At 52.3% G+C, this 16,274-nt stretch overlaps 1 protein-coding gene across 1 annotated transcript; it reads right to left on the bottom strand.

Moving 5' to 3' along the window:
• Window positions 1–5,204: 5,204 nt before the first annotated feature.
• On the bottom strand, window positions 5,205–15,245 carry LSS (lanosterol synthase). Its single transcript, XM_082483272.1, has 21 exons — window positions 15,205–15,245; window positions 14,990–15,128; window positions 14,796–14,904; window positions 14,270–14,391; window positions 13,844–13,940; window positions 13,172–13,307; window positions 12,837–12,945; window positions 12,381–12,499; window positions 11,856–11,953; window positions 11,692–11,719; window positions 11,051–11,107; window positions 10,287–10,358; window positions 9,527–9,577; window positions 9,237–9,386; window positions 8,814–8,910; window positions 8,520–8,625; window positions 7,902–7,967; window positions 7,421–7,501; window positions 6,975–7,145; window positions 6,457–6,535; window positions 5,205–6,248 (listed from the first exon to the last, which is right to left on the bottom strand). Exons 2-21 carry the CDS (start codon window positions 15,066–15,068, stop codon window positions 6,063–6,065), a joined length of 2,013 nt encoding a protein of 670 aa, XP_082339398.1. The 5' UTR covers window positions 15,069–15,128; window positions 15,205–15,245; the 3' UTR covers window positions 5,205–6,062.
• Between the last annotated feature and the right edge of the window lie 1,029 nt (window positions 15,246–16,274).

Below are 16,274 nucleotides of genomic sequence, written 5' to 3'. Positions count from 1 at the left end.
CCTGTCTTGACTTGAGAAACATTTTCCTCCTTTCACCAGTTACCAGCCAAGACTTTAAGGAAGATGCACTGTGACATCCAAACGATGTCAAATTCTGTGAAAAATTTAAACAGGACACCAGAGATGTTGCTTCTACCTCTTCTCTGCTAAAATCCACTGTTCACATGAGACCCAGGGTAGTGATGCTGTCTCATATTTTCTTTTGCATTTCTAAAAAGAAGGGGCCAAAAAACCACAAAGGTTGAAACAGAACAAAGTGCAGGCACAGCCTGTGATTACTTTTATAGCTTGAACACCAATTTTTACTTATCCTTATTTTTGTAGCAGTAGGACATGACACTCATCTGCAGGGTCCCCCGCCCCCTTGTGCCATGGTGCTGTGCCAGCTCTTACGGACCAGCTCCCCTGTGTGTCTGGACAGCATGGTGACGGGAGTTGGGATGATGCATGCTGCCACACACACGGCAGTTCGTAGGGGACATCCAGCCGTCACTGGGCACCATTCAACCCCCCTTGAGCACACAAAGAGCCCCAGCCCCGCTCCTTTCCTTTGTACTAACCCAGGCTGGGGAAAGGCATGTTTCCTTCTTGCCCAAGGGTAGAGGCTGGGAGGCAAAGTGACTTGAGCACTCCTCTGGCCTCATCTCCCAGAATGGTACTAGGTGGCTGTCCCAAAATTTACACGCACGAAAATAATACTGCTGGTGGTGGTGTTAAAATTTAAGAACAAAACCACTCTACTTTTACCTAGTTCTTCCAGGATGTTCACCTTGCGCAAATTTTCTTGGCCTGTGATAGTAAATGAAAGAAGTGCAAAAAGAAATATATGACACCAGCTATGGCTGGGAACAATTAATAAGGAAAAAAGGAGTAAATCAGTGAAAATTCAAATGTAGCTTAATTTTTTTTTTGTAAATGAAAGACAAGATGGCAACCTTGCACAAGATAGTCCTAAGGTTCCCCACCCCCCCTCTAAAAAACAGTGGTCCCTGGAGGTAGAAAGATGAACTGCTAGGGCTATCAGCTCTGCCATCAGCTCTTTTGTGAGTGCTGTTGTTTACCTTGGCTATTCCTATGTAGAAATTATATTAAGAAATTATCATCACACAGTTATCTTAATATGGGGGTTCTGGTTTCTTTGGGTGAGAGGGATGATGGAAGGATAGTTAATACTCTGAAAACCTCAGTGCCTTTAATGTGTTCCAGTTTTGTCATGCTGAATTTGAATGGTAGACTGGAGAACCCAAGTTTCCCAGCTTGTGCGTAGCTTGGCCTTTGAGTCATGACACCTTAGAGTACCTCGCAGCTGGAATTTAAAATACCAGCTGCCCCAGGATTGTCATTTCAACAATGTCATGTCACTGTCCTAGCTCAATGAGGGACTTTATTGCTCTCTACAACTACCTGAAAGGACATTGTAGAGAGGTGGGAGTCAAACTCTTCTCACCAGTAACAAGTGATAGAACAGAAGAAAATGGCCCCAAGTTACATCAGGGTAGGTTTAGATTGATTATTGGGAAAAATTTCTTCACAGAAAGGGTTGTTAAGCATTGGAACGGGCTACCCAGGGAAGTTGTGGAGTTGCCATCCCTAGAGGTATTTAAAAGACAGGTAGACGTTGCGCTTAGGTGGTTTAGTGGTGGTTTTGGCAGTGTTAGGTTGATGGTTGGACTCGATGATCTTAAAAGTCCCTTCCAAGCTAGACAATTCTGATTCTATGATTCTATGATCTGTTTGTCAGACACATGAAAAACTGAGCTGGTGGCCAAGAGGCTTCAAACTACAGGAGTGTCTAGGACAGCTTTAAAACATTAACCGACACCATCAAGACCTAAAATCCATTAAGATGGCCTTTATCTCAGGCATAGGAAACAGCTTTCACACTCTATTTAGGAATCACAATTACAGTCTTGCACTCTTTAGGAATCACAATTACAGTCTTGCACTCAACATAGAAACCAAATTAGTCTTAGAGCAAGATATGTTGGTTCTGTTCATGGCAAGGACATGGTCATGTTGCTGGAAAAGCTGACTGCCATTGACTTGAAGAAGCGACAAGTCCAGCTTCCTAACTCCTGATAGAAAAACAGTCTCTTTTTTAAACTGATGAGAACTATTTTGGAAATTGGCTCAAGGACAACTACAGCAGCTGTATGAAAAGAGAAAACTGCAAACTAACTCCACATACAAAAATAACTGATGACAGCATGAAAAAAGTACTACTCAACTACCAGTATGAGAGAAGTATTACTTAAGTATCAAACTTCTGTATTGTCATGGTGACTTTTTTGGTCTTTGTCCCTCTTGTCTGTCTTGACAAAGTCAGGGGATAAGAAAGTGCCATTAAATCCTACTTCAGAAACTAGGTCTAAAGCCCCACAGGTATTTGAGGATCCAGATGACTTGTGAACTCCATGAAAATTAGGCACTTCTATGGCTTTTGAGATCTGTCCAAGAAAAATAGATCAGCCTGGCCAGGTAGAGCTGCTGGGGAGCAGCGTTTGACATCATGTCTCCTGAATCCCAAATGACTGTCTTCATCCCTAACATGGTAACATTGCTTGATGAGGCCGGTCACCTCAAATGAAGATAAAGCGGAGATAGGATAAAGGATGAAGATAAAGTGGAGACAATTAAAACTTTCTTCACCTCTGTCAATGACAATGATGGGCCCTGGGACCCCCAGAGCACTGTGTTGGAAGACCATGACTGGGGATTTGAGAAGTTCCCAGCCAACTGTGAACTTGTTCAAGACTTGCTGCTCCAGCTGGAGTCACATAAATCTATGGTGGCCTGATGGGATTCATCCCAAGGTACTGAAAGGGCTGGCCAGTGAAATTGTGGGATGTCTCAAAGAGTTATAGTAAATGGGCTCACATTCAGCAGGTGGCCAGTCACCAGTGGGGTTCTCCAGGGCTCAATTTTACAGCCAGTGCTCTTTAATGTTTTATAAACGATCTGGACACAGGAATGGAATGTGCATTAAGTTAGTTTGCCAATGATAGGAAGAGCTGTGGACTCCTTCAAGAGTAGAGAGGCCTTACAGAGAGATCTGGATAGACAGAGAGCCTGCAGTCACCAACTGCATGAAATTTAACAAGATCAAGTGACGGATTCTGCACCTGGGACGGGGCAATCCTGGTTATACATACAAACTGGGGAACGAGAGGCTGGAAAGCAGCCCCAAGGGAAGAGATCTGGGGATTTCAGTTGATGGCAAGTTGAATATGAATCAACAGTGTGCCCTGGCAGCCAGAAGGGCCAACCGTGCCCTGGGATGTATCAAGCACAGCATAGCTAGCTGGTCGAGGGAGGTGATTGTTCCACTCTACACTGCACTGGTGCAGTTTTGGGTGCCTCAATATAAGAATGACATCAGCCCAGAGGAGGGCAACCAAGATGGTGCAAGGTCTTGATGGCAAGACTTACGAGGAGCAGCTGAGGTCACTTGGTTTGTTAAGCTTAGAGGAGAGAAGGCTGAGGGGAAACCTCATTGCAGTCTACAGCTTCCTCAAGGGGAGGCAGTGGTGCTGGATCTCCTCTCTGTCGTGATCAGCAATAGGTCATGAGAGGGTGGTCGGTCACCAGAAGAGGCTCCCCAAGGAAGCGGTCACGGCATCAAGCCTGTTCTGTCTGGACAATACTCTTAGTCATATGATTTAGTTTTAGGTAGTCCTGTGAGGAGTGGGGAGTTGGACTCAATAATCCTTATGGGTCCCTTTCAACTTGAGATGTTCTATGATGACCCTTTCTGCCTCTCACTCAGAAACAAGACAAAAACAAAGTTCAGCCTGAAACCCCAAGCTAACAAGTTTCTTTTACCTTTAGAGAGGACCTATTTGCTGCTCAGTATCTCTGCTTTATGTGATATAATGCAACTCACCATGATGCTCCCACTGCAAAGCAGAGGGAACATTTTCCTGCTCTCAAACTGAAGCAAAATTAAGAGTTCCTGGATTCCCAAAGGAGGACAGAAAATAAATTACATTCAGCAGTTTATAGTTATAAAATTGGCAAGGTAAACCTAGTTTTGTTTGGTTAAAGGCCAAAACCTAGGCTGAAATCCAAACAGCCACATCCCCTCAAAACACACAACCACAGGACAGTTGAATCAATTCAGTTTCAGCTAGAAGAAAGCTTAGTAACTGCCACTCCCTGCTCCTGATCTTGCGCAAAGATGGAAAAAAAAGAATCCGTACACGGCATAAATCCAGCTAACTGGTATCTAACATCACAAATCTTTGGCCCCTTACCAACCAAAATATTTATAATGAAAATGGTATTTTAGTGATAAAACAGCTTCTTTGCAGCACTCAGGGACACGACGTTGCTTGGAGCGTTAGGTATCAAGAAACTGTACACAATAAAAGAAAAAAAGAAAACAAACTTACAATAACCTGTTGACTGCTTTTGTCAAGTTCCCCTACAATGATTAAAAATAAAACAAAATCAAAACTACAACAAAACCCTCTTCCTGCTTGTAATGGAGAATATGGAGATTATTTAAATGCAGAGTAGTATCACAGACAGGTGTAAAGGACTCCAGAATTTAGAAAAGGCAAACAGGGCTGTCAAAACAACCCAAGTTGGGTTTGCTTAAGTATACTTTTCTAGTTAACAACCTGGGGAAGGGGATGAAGTGCATGCTCAGCAAGTCTGTAGACCCTACCAGTCTGGGCAGGAGGAGGATATGGTACAGAGAGGAGCTGCCTCCCAGAGGCTGGAGAAATGGGTTGAACAGGAAGGTCTATGATTCTACAGTTCTTCTATGAAGTTAGATGCAGGCAAATACAATATTTTGCCCCTAGGATGGAATAACCCCATGCAGCCAGATGGCCAGATGGCTGGGGTACAGCTTTGCAAAAATGGACTGGGAGTCCTGGTGGGCAATGAGTCCAAGAGAGTGCAGTCAACTGCACACTGGGCTTATTTGCTTGAGTGTAAGCGGCAGGTAGAGGGAAATGATTGTTCCCCTTTAGTCAGCTGCTTCCTTGATTATATTTTTCTGGGGCCAAAGGCATTGGAGGAGGGCAAAGCAGACACAGGCTCCAAGCTTGGCTTGCTTGCTGGTGGAGATGTTGCCCATACCACTGGGGACAGGTGACCCAAGGCAGGTTACAGGACGCTGCTATGCAAACTCCCCTGTGCTTGGGACACACACTGGGGCAGACCATAAGGAGACCAACACACAATTAAGTTCCACTTGCAACACCATTAGCAGTTTATTAACCTGTCAGTCAATGCGACTTCCAACTCTGACAATGAAGTGTGAATGCCCAAATGCACCATAGCCTGAACAGACACACCTGCAGTGCTGGGGGAAGGCTGAAGCCCAGGGATCCAGGCTGTGTCCTGACACTCGCTACCTCAGTGCTTTCTGCTTCAGTTTCCCCTTTTTCAAAGTGGGAATGATGCTGGTGACTTCACTTGTGAGGCTCTGGGAAGCCAAGTGCCACCAGCTAGGGGACAGAACAGTAAGGAAACTGAGGGAAGCACTCCTCTTTCCCATCTTTCTGGGGGAGGACAGGCACCCTTCCCCTCCCAGCACAGGCTCTAGAGCAGAGAAGACTTCAAAGGCAGTCACCAGCACTCACAGCACAGAGGCCAGCTCAGCAGGGATTGTGCACCCCATCACGATGCTGGACACAGGGGAGGCCCTCCCACACTCTTGCTGCAGAGAGCCAACCTGGACAGCATGAGGGGAAGATAAAAGCAGCTTTGCTCTACCCAGGATGAGAGAGTCTGTCTAGATGTGTAATACAACACAGCTTGGCAGCTTTCTCTTCTCAGATCACCAAACTGGTCTGAAAAGGCACTTCACTCTCCATTCTGTGAGGGAGGATATACCTGGGAAAAACCTTTAAAAGTGGATTTTTAGTAGAGGTTCAACAGAAAGCAGAGACTCTGCAGCACCACGGCAGCACTCCTGCCTGGCAGATGCAGCGGTCCATGTGTTAAGATCAGCACTGAGATATCCTATGCAAGAAACACCCTCCGTGGCCCCATGCAAGAGCCAATATCTAAGACAAGTTAGAGGCCATGGCATCTGCAATGGCCCATGTTCAGGCAGACAGGGCCTCCTGCATGGTCCTCCCTGCCCCAGCTGAGTATCTGCATTGCAGTTGCCCAGCAAGAGGGCTGTTGGGATGAAGCCGGCAGAAACGACCTAGTGTCCAGATGGGGAAGACATTGCGGTACGCAGTGTAACTGATGGCACATGACTTGTTGAATACCCCGGCAATATTCTCCTGAGAGAGAGACAGACAGCAAGATGGTATGGGTGACAGGGAACCACAGTGTGTCCAGGATGCAGTGCTGAGTTCATTGCCTTCCTGAATTTTCCCCACCAAAAGCCACGTGTGACTTCCCTTCCAGGTAAGGGAAAGCACACCATTGCAATGGCTGCACCAAGCCCAGGACATGTGCAATACCAGGGAACCCCTTGGAAAGACGTACCTGAGGCCAGTCCCCGTTGGGCAGCTGCTTATCAATCAACACTTTGATGCCCCTTTCCAGTACGTTGATGTCAGGGTACCTGCAAATCACGAGGGAGATGTGAGCACTCTTATCCAAACTGCAAACCCCCATCCACGTGCTTAGGGAATTCAACCACCTCCAGGCTGCCCTGAGCTGGTCCCAGGCATGCTGTGTGCTTTGGGAAGGCCCCTCACAACCCTACACCAGACACTCACAGCATTTTCCTGGGCTGGAGGCCTGTGCTTATGAACCAGACCTTTGCTTTGTCCTGGCTCCCCCTCACCCGGCATTATGAGTCTCGCTGGCCCATGAAGCACTGTGCAGGCCAGTCCCTCATTGCAGGAGGTTTGTGACCAACAAGCTCACAAACGTGGCATGGCCGGCACCAGCCAGGCCCAGGGCCTGTGCCAGCCCTGACACACAGCCCAGCCTGCATTTCCCATCTCACTGAGCACTCAGGGCCAGGTGACACCTTAACAGGTGAGGGCTGCTCCTACCTGACAGCCATGAGCCCCAGCAGGGCCCAACATGTGTTGTGGATCTGCGACATGGCACTCTGCACATACGTGCGCTGCTCACATGACTCGAAGTCCTCTCCCCACCCGCCATCTGCCATCTGCTTGGAGATGAGGAACTGGCAGGCCTGGGCCACCTCTCGGCATGCAGCCCTGCAAGGATGGGGCAGAGAATCAGACAGGGCACACCCATGTTTCCCAGCTGCCAACAGGAGCTATGGTCTCCCCTGCCCATGGCCAGGACTGCCCTGAGTTTAAGGCTCAGGCAGCAAGTGCCCTGGTCATATCACAGGCACAGGATTTAGAGGGGCAATACCTGGGGCAGGAGACCCCCCGCACAGCCAGGGCATCCACCCCGCCCCACCATAGAGTCTTGCCCCAGCCCAAGACTCAGGTAGGGGCAAGGGAACCAGACAGCTCCTTCTCACCTGTCCTGATATGTGTGCTGCATACTGGCGAATGCCTCCAGACCAAACCAGGTGCCATAGGTGAAACAAACCCCCCAGCTCCTAGGAGGAAGGGGAGACTGGTACTGTCAGGGGTGCAAGGCCCCAGGTAGAGGCAGGCTGCAATGTGGCCATGTTCACAGCAAGAGCAGAGCCAGGCATAGAGCTGCAGCCTGCCTTCCCCTATGGTGCAACTATGCACCTGCTCCCAGCTCACTCAGGGTTAGCAGACATTCTGGGACCAAAGGATCTGGGGCCACCCTAGCCCCCAGGGGTTGCCTGGGTCTTGTGCAATGCATGAGGTGCCTGCTCCGCCTGGGATGGAGGGAGAGGAAAGGAGAGCAAAGCACAGGAGCTAAAGGAGGCTCAGCCCCTACTTGCCCTTCCCACAGAATACTTGTGATCATGGTCCCTCTCACACTGGGCCAGCCAGGGGAAACTGGGCACCAGGAACACTGCTTACCCTTCCCATGACCCATCAGCTCGTTGCTTCTTGCGACAGAAGTCCAGGCCCTTCTGCAGAGTCTCCCTGGTCAGGAAAAAGACACCCACTTCAGAAGCAGCTCAAACTCAGTGGCTGCTTCATCAGGGGCATCCATCAGTCCCTCTGAGGCTTTCATGGGTCCCATTATTAGAGGGCTCAAGAGGCAAGAGCATGCAGACAGGCAGCCACGTTGTTCAGGATCTCAGTCAAATCATATACTACTTAGGCGCTTTTCTGCCTCATGCCAGCACACAAGCAGGGGACCCAACCTACAAATGGCTGCAAGATCAAGGCAACTGCTAAGTCAAGAGGCAGGCAGATCTCCACCAATTTCCCCCAGCCTGATCCCAAACATCCAATGTCCTGCTCCTTGAGAAGGCTGGGCCCCAGCCTCTTGCAGGGGCTCTGGAGAAGTCACCAGCATCCCAGCTGTGCATACACCAAGGGCCACTGCAAGTGCTGCTCCATCCCAATGCAGAGGTTCAGGTCAGAGCCCTGACAAGGCTCAGCAAGAGCTGTGCTAACAGAGGCCATGGCAGGCAGCATGACATTGCTGCCTGCCTTCTCCCCTACCTGACTCTTATCTCAGTGCCTCACCTGATCTCTGGGGCTCTGTGCTCAGGGAACTGATCGTGGAAGTGTCTCAGTGCCTGCATAACAGCCGATGTGCACTCCACATAGGTGTAGTCGATCATGATGTCACCTGCCAGCAATTGAAGAGTGTCACTGCAACAGTCCCTCCACTGGGGAACCTCTGAGCCACATGCTCTCCCTTGGACCCAGGCCACAATTATCCCACACAGGGACCCGGGGCAAAACCATGCACCCACTGGGCACGGTGAGGCCAGTCCACAGGGGGCAGGATGACCAGCCCCACACAGCTCCCCTTACCAAACACCTCTGAGGGGTTCAGCAGTTCCAGTAAGTGGCCGCCTCGCTTGGTTTCATATGTGGCAAAGCCTCCATCTGAGTTTCTCATGCTCAGCAACTGCCCAGACAAGCAGAGAGTGATTAGGACTGGCTAACAGGCAGTACCACCCCACTCTGGCCCCAAGCCAGGCACGAGGACAAAGTCAGACCCACAAGTCCATGGGGCTGGCAGATAACCCAGGTCCCAAACCACATTGGCAGGCTGGCCCAATCTGGACTGTCACATTACATTATGTCGCAGTAAATATGGTGTTGCGATACCAGGCCACGGGCCTTGTACTAGCTTAGTAATACCAGATCTAACAACATATGAGGCCTTGACTTCTCTTATTTTAGCTCTATGCTGTCTGCATTTCCCTTGGCCCTAATTTTTGCAGCACTTACCACATTCACGGCATCAAAGAGGCGCTCAGGGGGGACAAGCTTGGCTATGAAGGGGCACTTCTCCTGAAGCAGCATAACTGACTTCAGCCCCTCTGCTGTGCAGTCTGCCACAATCCAACCACAGTCTCGGGTGCTGAAGGGGAAGCCACCCTGGAAAGGGGTCAGGAGGGCTCAGCACCTTCCTGTTCTGTTCATGTAAGGGAGGAGGTACTGTCCCTTATTCCCATCCCTTCTAGCCAAATTCCTGCCCCATTTGCAAGTCCCTCAGAGACCAGTTCCAGCCATCATACCTTGTTCAGATGGCGATAATATTTCTGGTAGTCGGGTGGGTTCTCTGGGATCTGCAGGAGACAAGAAACAAGTGAGGGCAGGCTGGAGGTGCCTCACTGCAGGACCATGGGCTGAAACCATTGGAGATGCAGAACTGCGTGGGACTAGGTACCACCTGTCTTTTGCTCAGGGAGGCAAACAAGGAAAGAGATCAGCTCTGGAACAGGGAGGGCTGAAGTGAAAGCACATTTTGGCCCGGTTTCAACAAGTGTTGCTAAGTCCCCTCTTTGGATGCTTTCCTGCCAGGGAGCCATCTGCTTTCAATGCTCCCATTGACAGCACCATAAGCAATACCTATGACTGCGTCTGCAGCAAGCTGCTGGTGACAGTGACCCCCACCTTGAGCCACCGGCCTGGCCAGCAGGAGCTGAGCTCATGCAGTCACTAGCCAAGGAGTTTGGGTTTCCCAGAAGGGTGCCTCAAATACGTGGGCACCAGACAGGTTGAAGGGCAAAGAAGCCTAAGCTCTCAGTTTTCCAGCCTCTCTTAGCCCAGGCAGCCAACCCAACATCTCTGGGCCTGGCCAAGGTCCTCTCCAAGCTGCAAAGATGGCTCCCAGCAACAGGGAGGAGAAAACAGGAGGCTGTCCCTAGGACTTTGCTAGTCCAGCCCTTCAGAAGAGCTCTTCAGAAGGCAACAGATGCATCCAAGAGGGCTCTGAGAAGCTGCCAAGTCTACACAGCCAGCATGTGAGAGACACCAGCAAGTGGCTCTGCTCACCTGGGTAAACCGGAGGAACTCATAGGCATTTTGGAGGCAGGATGTGAATTCAGGCATCTTCTGGGCTTCTGCCTAGAAACAGAAGTGAACAGTTAGCAGTCAGTAAGGAGTTGTGCCCACCAAATGTGACCCTCAAGAAGGAGAGGATGTGCTGGGACCTTGCTGACCTGCTGATCTAGGTGCCATTAATGTCTGGCCCTTCATTTAGCCTTTTCTGTAGGTTTGCATTCATACTTCATTTACTGTTTCCATTACAAACCTCTACAGTGAGAACTGAACCAACAACTGTTACCAGCATCACTGAAAGAGATATTTGCATGACCATGTTAGGGGCTTACGAGGGCAATCACACCACTCTCCAAAACGCATACCCACCACAGCTGCCTCAGTGCAGCAAAGCAGGAGACCTGCACACTGTCCCTGCCCTGCAATGCTCTGGGGCCAAGCAGAGCAAGGAGGAAGAGCCAGAGTTTTACCACAAGACTGCAGCAACTGGGAAGTCTAACCTGACCCACTCAGCTGGCACTGTGGGCTCCTGCTTCAAAAGCAGCTGGCAAAGATGGGCTGTACCAGCTGTGCTGGGCACCCCGCCTGAGATGGGGTCTGAGAAGATGTGTGTTTGCCTGGCTCAGTCATACGATGCAATGCCACAATTGGCATAGCAGAGGTCTGAGGGGATGCACAGTAAGAGCTGCTGGTATTCAGGGACGTGTCAGGAGAGACCATTTTCCTAAGGCAGCATGTAGCACTAAGGAGTGCAATACCTCCAAGAAGGCTTGGATGGCAAAGGCAGTATCCCAGAGCTGGGATCCATTTGTGCCCTGGAAGAGAGAAAACAGATAGTGAGGGGCAGGTGCTGGCAGCAGCCTGACCTAGCTGTGGGGTCTATAGGACAGCATATCCCCCACTAGCTCCCTCTGCCTTGTGTCTCAGTTTTATGTCACCCAGCATCATGGCTGTTGTGCTGGCATAAAGGGGAGCAGCAGCTCAGGGACAGTAAGGAGATAGGAAATGAGACAGCTGCTTCAGCCTGCTCTGTGTACAGCCAAGACAGGATAGGTGGCTAGCGATAAGGAGCAGAGGGACACGACGACTATGAGAGAAGCACAGCTCAGTCCACATGCAGTATCAGGGGCCCATGGGGCCCCAGGACCCGTGGGGATGAAGGGGATGGAGGCCTAGAGCTGCCCCCTCAGCTCACAGCCACAGAGAGGCAAACTAGTAGGATGGACACTACTCACTCCCGGCACAGCCAGGGGAAGTGGCAGTGAGACAGACAAGGCCACCAGGCACCAAAGGTGAGATGCCAGAAGCTCAGGCCCAGTGTGAACAAGCTATCCCATTATTCCATGGGCTGCCCCAACATGCCAGGGTCCCTCTCAGTCACAGCTGAACGGCACTTCACCTGCATCTTCATGCCGTCGAGGCCCAGCCTGTGGAAGGAGAGAGCACAGTGCTGCAGCACAGGCACAGCAAGAGTGCCAGGAAGCAGATTGAGAGCCACGGTGTGTTCACTCCAGAGGAGTCAGAGCCCTACGCTGTGCCAGGTGGCCCACACTTGGCCCTTACCAGAGATAGTCGGGGATCCTGGAAACATGCTCCTGAAAAGCTGGGGAGTTCTTCCCATCCACGAACCAGCGAACCAGCATGTTGATCGTCTTGGAAATCTGCCGAGAGCAGTGCTGTTACTGGTCTGGATACAGATTCTTCCAGCCCCAGAGTCATGTATCACTCCCACCCAGCACAAAGCCATCCAGAGGTGGTCCCAGGCTCGCGACAGCTCCATCTGTGGCATAGCTGAGTTACCAGAGCAGGTGCTGTGAGATTACTCCAGAGTTTTCCCTCAGATCATTTCCCTGGACCACAAGGAGAGATACCTCTCACCAAGGCCAGAGCTGTCCCCATGCCCTCTGCATCTTCTGTGCCCTGATAGCATTAAGCTCTTGAGCATTAGGAGCAGCAGGAATTCTGCCTGAGCAAGATCTGGTGATTATGGTTACATGCCACAACTGCAAAGGGCTGGGGGGGGGGCACAAGCTGGTCCCTAAAGAGCAAAGGGCAAGATTTTTAAAGGATCGACAGTAAGTGTCCTACCGGCCCAATGCTGATACACTTGGTAAATCTGTCATCAGCTTTGATATGGTCGTACAGCTCTGTGATGGCTCGCTGCCGCAGGTGGGTGCTGTGGTGGGCTTCGTACACATTCATGATGGCTACAGGAGAAGAATGGGACATGCAATGAAAAACCCACCCCATGAGGCCAGATTCACTTGCTGTGGCAGGCTGCACCACAGCTCACATGATGACCAGTGAAGGAAAGTATGGGAACTGCACTGCCCCAGAGTGGCCCAAGGACCAGGGCACAAGGTCCTGCTGGTCTCAGGGAGGGGGAAGCTCAACGATCACATAATCCATATCTCCATCCCAGCTCCAGGGCATATACCAGTAGCTGGCAGTAGACCCTAAAGAGCCCCCATGGTACAAGGCAGCAGTTCCACCACCACCGGCTCATATCAAGGGCCCTCCCACTCCAGCCAACACCACACTCACTATAGGCAACTCCCAGCAGCCAGCTGTGTGGGGTGTACACATCACAGGCAGCCACATTGTTCCTCTGGGCTGGCCAGTCTATGCTGGCGTAGTCTTCCACGTACAGCTCCTGACACAAGACAACAAAGGACATCAGCCTGGCAAGCTGGGAGCAAGCACCAAGAGGAAGTTTACTGCTGGAAGTTGGCTCTGCCACCTGTACAGAGAGACTGTGTGGGTATGAGAGCTATCACTCCACAAGCCAGAGGCTGGTCCACAAGGACATGGCTGGCACAGCAGGTGGTCAGGCAGCCACGGATCCTTGTCAGGGAGCCCTACCAGGGTCAGCTCCTTACCTGCCGCAAGCTCTGTATGAGCTCATCCTCTTCTGCTGACAGACGCCTGGCATAACAGTAGCTCATGGGGAGGTAGACTTGGCGGCAGTGACACCAGAGCCGGGACGGGTGGGCTGGGAACCACGTAGGAAGCAGCCTGTTTGCAACAGAGAAGGTGCAACTATGAGGAACAAAGAGGGCCACGAGCAGCACAGAGAGAAAATGTGCTGACAAGGGGATGCCTGGAGCAGGGTATGACTTTCCCTATTCCCTGTACCAGGCCTGCTGCTGCTGGTACACCTACAGGAGAAAAGAAAGGAATATCCACACAGCTTGGCCCTGTTCAGATCCTCCCCAAAAGGGCTGCTCCCTCCCCACCAGGGCCAGCAGGCACTGCTTCTGGCCCAGCTGACACAGGGCAGGCAGGATGCTGAGCTCAGAGAGGAGGAAGGGGAGAAAGTTCAGGAGCCCCTCTCTTCCCCATGTGACTGAGAGCAGAGGCCCAGACTGACAGTTAAGTGCATTTGAGGACAAAGCACCAGCAGCTTTTGGTACTGTGCAGCCCCTGGTTTTCGAAGTTATCGAAAAACTTCAAGTTATCGAAGCAAACACCAGTGCCTGGGACAGCTCCAGGTTGAGGCTGGTGGAAAGACTGACAACACCCTCTACCTTCACATCAAGGGCAGCACATACCACATCTCTGGGAGAAGTGTGTTCATTCCTTCCCAGCTGTAAACATTCAAGACAGCCAGCCAAAACTTCCCCCAGGAAGGGATTCCCACAGCACCTCCTGCAGAGAGCGATATCAGCTTTCAGGGTTAACACAACTATGCCAGCTCCTTGCTTTCTTCCCCATCGCAGTGTTACTTCTCATGTTTGAGAGCATGCTACTCAGGCTGGGACATGTGTCCCAAAAAAGGGCCAGCAGGCAATGGTATGAAAATGTATCACCTTCCCATCATTAATTGAAAATGCAGGTGCCATTGAGGGCAAGCAAGAGCAACAGTTCCTCTGCTACCTGTCAGCCCCTCATGTTCCACAGAGCCCTCGGGTCCAGCCAGACCTCTCTCACCAGCGTACCAGGCCCACAGCTGCTGTGCTGGGCACAATGGAGCTGACCTTTGCTGTGCAGGTTGACACGGGCCCGCACAATGTCAGGGTCATCTGGTCCAAGCCCCAGGATCCTCAGGGCTACATAGTTGAGTGCTGTGCCAAACACTGTCGATTTGTCTTCCACATGCCTGTCACGGGTATACACAGAGACAGCATAACCATTAGACAGCTATTAGCATTAGTCAGACACAACCCACTGCACATGGCTGTCTTTTATGGGGTGAAGTGGGATGCCAGGGCTGACTGTGAAAAAGGGGAGAACCAACTAACCCAAGGAGAAACATTGCTCTGGACTACCCTATCACACATGATGCTCTGGGATACAGCGCCACAGAGAAGATACAGTCAAACTTGATGTTCCAGCCATTTCTGTGGCTAAAGGTGTACCTGGAGTGCTACACAAGCAAGTCCAACCACCCAGAGGTATCACAGTTGCCTCATCCCACTCCCCAAGCCTGGGCAGATTTGACAGTAGCTCCAAGTGCTGGACTTTGGAGGTGCCATCACTAAAAGAAGCATCTTTGCCACTCACAAGCCCCAGCCTCCATCCGGGAGCTGCACAGAGCGCAGGTAGCGCACCATCTCTTTCTGAAACCCTTCTGGCAGCTGGATCTTGACAGTGTGGCACGTGATGAGGAGACCTGGAAGATCAGACAGGCTGGCTCTTACACGAAGGCAAAAGCAACACATTCACCCATCTCAGGGAAGACGCTACACGAGTCCTACCTGGCAGGAGGAAGAGGGGCCCGCCGTAGTCGCCCGCCCAGTGCCCGTCCTCTGCCTGCAAGGTGGCGTAGAACACCATGCCCTTGCAAGCAGCCTCCCGTGCCGTGCCGGCCACCGGCAAGGGTCGCAGCACCTCTTCCTGCAGGGTGACAGCGCCTCAGCCGGGGTTGCCCCTCGGCGAGGGCGCTGCCACCCGCCCGGCCCCCGCCCCGCACCGTGTCCAGGCCGAGGCTGTGCTTCTCCAGCGCCGTCTGCGCCCGCTGCTCGCTGCCTGCCTCGCCGTCGTCGCCATCGCCGTCTCCTAGGTAGCGCCAGCGCTGGCGACCGCCCTCGCAGCGCAACCGCCAGGCAGGCAGCGCCGTGGCCGCCGCCGAACGCCGCGGGCCACCGCGCCGCCGCACCGCCCTGCCGGAGATGGGCACCGTTAGCCGCGGCCATCACCCCCGCTCTGCCCCGCCGGCTACCCTCCGCCGCGGCGCGCCGGCACCCACTCGCCATCCGCCGCCATCGTCGCCTCCGTCCACTCCACCGCCGTGTCGGGGCCCGCACCGCCCTGGACCGATATCGCCTCATGCGCGGCAGCCAATGGGGCCGCGGTTCCGGGAGGACAACTCCGCCCCGTCCCTAAGCCCCGCCCCCACGGGTCGGCGTCAGTGGCGAGTGACGGGACGGTCCCCGACCGCCGGCACTGCCGCTTGTCCTCGGGCTGTGCGCCCCCGAGGCGGACCGGCTGCCTCTCCTTGGCCACCACCTCGGCTTCTCCGCCCTGACGCCTGCTGGAGGGACAGTGCCAGGTTCTGGGGCGTCCCTTGCCCTCACAAAAAGCAGCGTCAAGTGGCTTTGGGTTGTAAAGGTGCTCTCACAAAGCTGTGACCTGGCCAGTTACTGCAACACCACCCTTTTGTCAGGGGGGCGGCAGGAACCTCCTGTCTGCGTGTACATGTTGTCCATGTCACGGCTGCATGGGTGGCAATTCTCAGAAGTCCTCTGCCAGCCCCAGCAGACACCACGGGCATTAAATGCACTTTTATTTAAACCCAAGAGCTGTAAGTTTCCCTTTCCACCACAGACTCCCTTGCAGGCTGGTGCAGAGACCCGATGGAAATGATGCTTCACAGGGACCAGCAGGCAGCCCAGCAGGGAAGGGGGATCTGGAGGGGAGCAGGTGACGGGGAGCAGGTGACAAGCAGCAAGATCAGCAGCTCATGGCTCGTGATGGTGCTGGACAAGTGGGTGGTTGATAAAGATGGACACGCACCCAATGGAGTGGACACTGATGGCATTT

This window comes from Vanellus vanellus (assembly GCF_965231255.1).
Source record: "Vanellus vanellus genome assembly, chromosome: 5".
In the NCBI taxonomy this organism is placed as follows: domain Eukaryota; kingdom Metazoa; phylum Chordata; class Aves; order Charadriiformes; family Charadriidae; genus Vanellus; species Vanellus vanellus.
Note: the sequence above shows the minus strand (reverse complement) of the source record. Positions and strands in the feature narration are given on the sequence as shown.

Excerpts from the sequence above, each read along its gene's own strand:
- LSS (XM_082483272.1), bottom strand. The coding sequence starts at position 15,068 with ATGGTGTTCTACGCCACCTTGCAGGCAGAGGACGGGCACTGGGCGGGC. Across the intron at positions 11,720-11,855 it reads AGGATCCCCGACTATCTCTG|GCTGGGCCTCGACGGCATGA; the intron begins GTAAGGGCCAAG and ends CTCCTTCCACAG. Across the intron at positions 8,911-9,236 it reads TCTTTGATGCCGTGAATGTG|TTGCTGAGCATGAGAAACTC; the intron begins GTAAGTGCTGCA and ends TTGTCTGGGCAG.